General features: G+C 38.7%; 1 protein-coding gene across 1 annotated transcript; it reads right to left on the bottom strand.

Moving 5' to 3' along the window:
* Positions 1 to 849: 849 nt before the first annotated feature.
* On the bottom strand, positions 850 to 1,978 carry LOC117613640 (abscisic stress-ripening protein 2-like). The gene is made up of 2 exons (XM_034342233.1): positions 1,667 to 1,978; positions 850 to 1,239 (listed from the first exon to the last, which is right to left on the bottom strand). Exons 1-2 carry the CDS (start codon positions 1,907 to 1,909, stop codon positions 1,057 to 1,059), a joined length of 426 nt encoding a protein of 141 aa, XP_034198124.1. The 5' UTR covers positions 1,910 to 1,978; the 3' UTR covers positions 850 to 1,056.
* Positions 1,979 to 5,574: the final 3,596 nt, after the last annotated feature.

Below are 5,574 nucleotides of genomic sequence, written 5' to 3'. Positions count from 1 at the left end.
ATGGCTACAGAGAGAGAGATGAATAGCAAAATTCAGAACTCAAGGAAAGCCTTTTTCCTTGGCTTTCTCAATTAAGATTGTTCGTAATCATGCTCTCTAATTTTTAGTTAAATTTTAATTAAAAATATATAAAAGTTATTTTAGGAGCTCTCTATAAAATTTAAACTCCAATCATGCTCTCTAACTTAGGAAGTCATAAATGCTATAACTCTTTTTTAATTGGTTCATCTCTATTAAAAAATAATATAAAAATAGTTAGCATTAATTAAAGGTTTGAAATACTAATTAAATAAAGGAGCATTAAATTATAGAGAGTCACTAGGAGTCCTCTCTCTCTCCTCATATTTATGAGGTGAATAGAGAGTATAGTTGGAGTTGTATTTTTCCAATTCCTCCATAAAAAATTTCTAATGAGGTGGTTTAGGGAGCCCATTGTAGATGCTCTAACAACAACAAATAGAAGCAGAAATTCATCCCAACAAAAAAATGCATTTAACACACAACCATATTAATTAATTTTTATACCAGATATATTGGGAAAAAGTTAATTTAATTTTTATGCATTCAAGATCCTACGTTTTCCATCTCCCAATATCTCTTGTATAAAAATTAATTAATTAGTTTATATTTATATTAAATGGCACTATTATGAATATGATGGTCTCACCATTGAAAAGCCAATGTAGACTGTTCTCTAATAGGACCAGATACTTGCTAAGTCAATTTATACTAAAGATGGGATTGACAAAATGAACCATGACCCCATGATGGAAATTAAGAAGTTAACACGTAGCACCAAAAAAAAAAATATTTATTTTCTGTGATAGAAAAATAAAGAACAATAATATAGAAATTAACACCAAGTAAACGATATTATTTATTATTAACAATGAGAAATAGATACATAGCGTGCTAAAAGGAAACCAGATGGCGCACTCATATAACAAACACACATTAGCACTCAACAATTATAACATTGTTGAGATCAAACATCACTCATCGCAGATAAGTAAAAACACAATGGATAACTATAAAATATAGTATTTATTTGTAGATTTAGATGAGATGGTGGTGCTTCTTTCCATGAGACTCTTCCACTTCTTCCTTTGTCTCTTTCTTCTCATGATGCTCATGGAAGGCAAACCCACCAGACCCAACTGCAGCTGCTGCAGCAATCTCCTCCTCTATCTTGTGCCTGTGGGCATGCTCTGGGTCTTTCTTTTCCTTGTGCTTCTCGTGCTGCACATCAGATCATGATCATTATTAAATTAAATAAGAGTTAATTCATTAGGGTCTGGTATTTTAATTGTATTATATGTCTCAGCTGGACCATTGTTAAATGAAAGTATCTTTATAATTTTGTGAAATTATTTCTGGGACAGATCTTAATTACATTAGTCTCAGAAAAGACCTGGAAATTAACAAACATTTGGTGGCCTCACATAACATAATCTTTACATACAACCGTTGTATACAATGATCTGCTTTACGAGGCATAATAATTAGTCATTGAGAGATGCCTTGAAAATGTAAGAATTTCTGGTTGTGATCCTTGACTTTTAAGAACGATCACACTGCACAAGTACTGAATTTATAAATAATAAATAACTACAGCTAAGATCATGAATAAAATTAGAAGATTGATATATAAAAGGTGGTTTCATACCAGGGCAAAAACACCACCAGCAGCAACCCCGGCCTCGCCTAGGTGCTCAAGATGCTTGTGGTGCTTCTCCTCCTTCTTGTAGTCAATTTCAGATTCATGAGTGGCAGTGACGCCATAGCCACCAACGCCGCCGGGACGTCCTTCATCAGAGTAACCAGACTGAGGGTAGTCTGAGGTTTCAATGGGTCTGTCTTCATCCTTCTTGTGGTGGAAGAGGCCACGGTGGTGCCTCTCTTCAGACATGACGGGGTATTTCGGGAATTATATGGAAAATGGGACGATGGAAAGCAAGATTATTATGAGAAGAAGAGGTTTTATGATGGTGTGAGGCAGTTGGGTGCATGGTGGTGGGTATTTATAAGGCTTCTTAGATCTAGGTCTAAAACGATTAGCTGTTATTGGATTTAGTCTTCGCTTTTTTGGTTTTAGATGTAGGTTCTTTGACATTTATTATTATTTTTTGTTGTGTCGATTTTACGCTTTGAGGTAAATAAGGAAAACACATTGAAAATCTAAATTTAATGCATTATTTCCTTGTAATTGAATTCCATAATTGAATTTTTGAATTATTTCCTGAATAATATTCTTAATATATGGATAAAATACAATTTAATTTATAAAATGTAAAGACCAACATATTGTACCAATCGATCAGAGAAACACCCACATTAAATTATGTACCTGACATACAGGTAAATAGTGTTATTATTAGCAATGAAAAACTAGTGATAAATCATGCACTAGTACGATTTAATATTTGCGCGACGAAAGTTTGCGCGACGAACAAAACTTCGTCGCGCAAAAAACATTGATGCGACGAAAAAAAATTCCGACGCACAAAGAACACAAAACTAGCGCGACAAACATATTCGTCGCGCAAAAAACATTGATGCGACGAAAACAAAATTCCGTCGCGCAAAGAACACAAAACTAGCACGACAAAAAGATTCGTCGCGCAAACAATCTATGCGCGACTTAAATTTAATTTCGTCGCGCACAAGTAATGCATTGGCGCCAAAATCTTGCGCGACGACAACAATCGTCGCGCGTAGAGATATTGCGCGACAATTACAATCGTTCGTCGCGTAAAGATGGACAGAAAATTGGCGCTCTTTTTCGGCGGGGAAAAAAACTTGCGCGACGAGAGACAGCTTAGCGCGACGAAAATTTACCGTCGCGTAAGAAAACTAGGGTTACTTATTTTTGGCGCCAAAATGAAGGGTGGATAACTTTTTTTGCGCGACGGATTCAAATTTCGTCGCGAAATGTTTAATGCCGGTGCGATTTTGCGAGACGAAATTTTCCACCATGCGCGACGAAATATATGATTTGCGCGACGAACTTTTGTGCGACGGAAAATGTTTGTCGTCGCGCAAAAAAGCAGATGTCGGCACGGAAATGCGCGACGGAAATGTTGTTTTGTGCGACGGAAAAGTGCCCTTTTGCGACGGCAATTTGCGCGACGAAATTTCTTCTCCTTCGTCGCGCAAAGTTCTTCTTCTTCATATTAGTATCTGCCATTGCAGAGGCAGAATGCAGAAATTGCATTCTGCCTCTCTCTCTCTCCCCTTGCCGCTGCTCTGCTGTGAATTCAGTACGTTCGTTCATTGGGTATGTATTTTTGATAGTTAGTTTAAATGTATTAATGTAAATTCGTACTAACGCTATTAATTTTGTTCTCTCGTTAGGGGTATCTGTGATTAGTGATTAGTGGAGAACGATTGAGAAGGTATGTTATTGTAAAAGTTTGTTTGTTATGTTTGTAATTTTTTTGTGAAGTTATATGTGTATAATGTTGTGAAATTGTGCGTGACGTAGCACAATGTGTTGTGATGTACGAAGTTAATTGAAATTAACTTCATACTTTTATTTTTATGTTTAGTAACACGTAGTTTCCAGTTCGAGATTAGTTGGATTTCGTGCATGGATGCGTAAGGCATGACTGCGGTCCAATTAATTCTTGAATTGTCCCATTATTTGGACAGTTTGGTAATGCATAGTGTTGTCACATAATCTTCGGCTACAGGATTAGGTTTCGATTGTGGAGATTTCGGTGTCATCTCGGCACGTTCTTCGGGTGGTACGTAGGTATTTATACCTATGCCCACTTCAAGAACTGTGTCGAGATGCTGCCGAAATTAATCCACGCCGAAATCTAATCTCATGTAGCCGTAGGTTACGTGACAGGACTATGCATTCCCGAATGGGATAGGGCCCTTACCGGAGGCATAAGGTGACATTATAACTTCGTATGAAGTTGTTGTGATTGTTGTGTCGTGATTGTGGTTTCAGGAATTATGAGCAGAAGGTGGATAAAGAACCCGAATAGATGCGCAGACGAATACTTGGATGGAATCGAGGAATTTATTGAGTTTGCACGTAGACACAACCCGAGTGCAACTAGAATCCGTTGTCCTTGTAGGAGGTGTAACAACACGTTTTGGGAGACAATTGAAAATGTTGGATTTCATTTAGTAAGGAATGGAATGATTGAAACATATAGCATTTGGAATCTTCACGGCGAACAAGTAGACCATGCTTCGTCTTCAAATGCCCCAAGAGTGGACAATGTTGAACCTATTGTGGATCCTAATAATCAAGTCATGGGTATTATACAGGATGCTTTTCCATTCGCATCGACCAACATCAATCAAGAAGGGGAAGATGACGTGCCTACACCAATAGACAGTGCGGAGTTTGAACAGTATGAAAAACTGTTAAAAAATGCCAACCAAGAGTTATACCCGGGGTGCGAGAGCTTTTCCGTTCTCACTGCCATTGTGGAGCTAATGCACGAAAAATAAAGTATCGTATGTCGAACTTGTGTTTCGATTACTTTTTGGGGGTTTTCAAGAGAATGCTTCCGACGGACAATTGTTTGCCGAAAGATCATAAACATGCACAAAAGGTGTTGCATGGTCTTGGATTGGGTTATGAAAAAATCCACGCTTGCAAAAACAATTGCATGTTATTCTACAAAGAGCATGAAACGTTGGATACATGCCCTATATGTAATGAGTCGAGGTTCAAAATGACATCCCAGAATAGAACAACTAAGATACCACAAAAAGTCATGCGTTATCTGCGCCTTAAACCTAGGTTGCAGCGATTGTATATGTCGACGCATACTGCCACAGACATGAGATGGCATAAGGAAAAACGGGTAGACGATGATGTGATGCGGCATCCTGCAGATGGGGAGGCATGGAAAGAGTTCGATCGAACGTTCCCCGAGTTTGCTGCTGATCCCCTAAATGTTAGATTGGGACTTGCCACTGACGGATTCAATCCGTATGGGGTTCTAAACCAACACCACAGCACTTGGCCGATTTTCGCATTCCCATATAATTTGCCGCTTTGGAAATGCATGAAAAAAGAATACATGATGATGACTGTTTTGATAACTGAGGATCCGGGCAGGTCAATTGATGTGTACTTAAGGCCGCTGGTTGATGAGCTGAAGGATTTATGGACAAACGGTGTTCGCACGTTCGATAAATCAACTGGGAGGATGTTCACTTTGAGAGCAGCAGTTATGTGGACTGTGAATGATTTTCCAGCATATGCAATGGTTTCTGGGTGTAGCACAAAGGGTTATATGGCATGTCCTGTATGCAAGGAAGATGTAACTTCTGGTTGGCACGCATGAAAAGTTTGTTACCTTGGTCATCGGAGATGGTTGCCATGGGACCACGAATGGCGGGAAAAAGATAAAGAGTTCGACGGGAACACAGAGCGTCGCCCCAGACCTAGAGAATGGTCCGGTGATGAGATCTTGGAACAGCTGAACCGTTTGGATTTTGCTCCGTTCGGGAAAAAAGTTAGTCGGACTAGACCTTCTACCCATTTGAACTGGACGCACAAGCCTATGTTTTTTGAGCTCCCATATTGGTCGAAACTGAAATTGA

Source organism: Prunus dulcis, unplaced genomic scaffold, assembly GCF_902201215.1.
Source record: "Prunus dulcis unplaced genomic scaffold, ALMONDv2, whole genome shotgun sequence".
Lineage (NCBI taxonomy): Eukaryota > Viridiplantae > Streptophyta > Magnoliopsida > Rosales > Rosaceae > Prunus > Prunus dulcis.
This window is presented reverse-complemented; position numbering and strand designations above follow the sequence as displayed.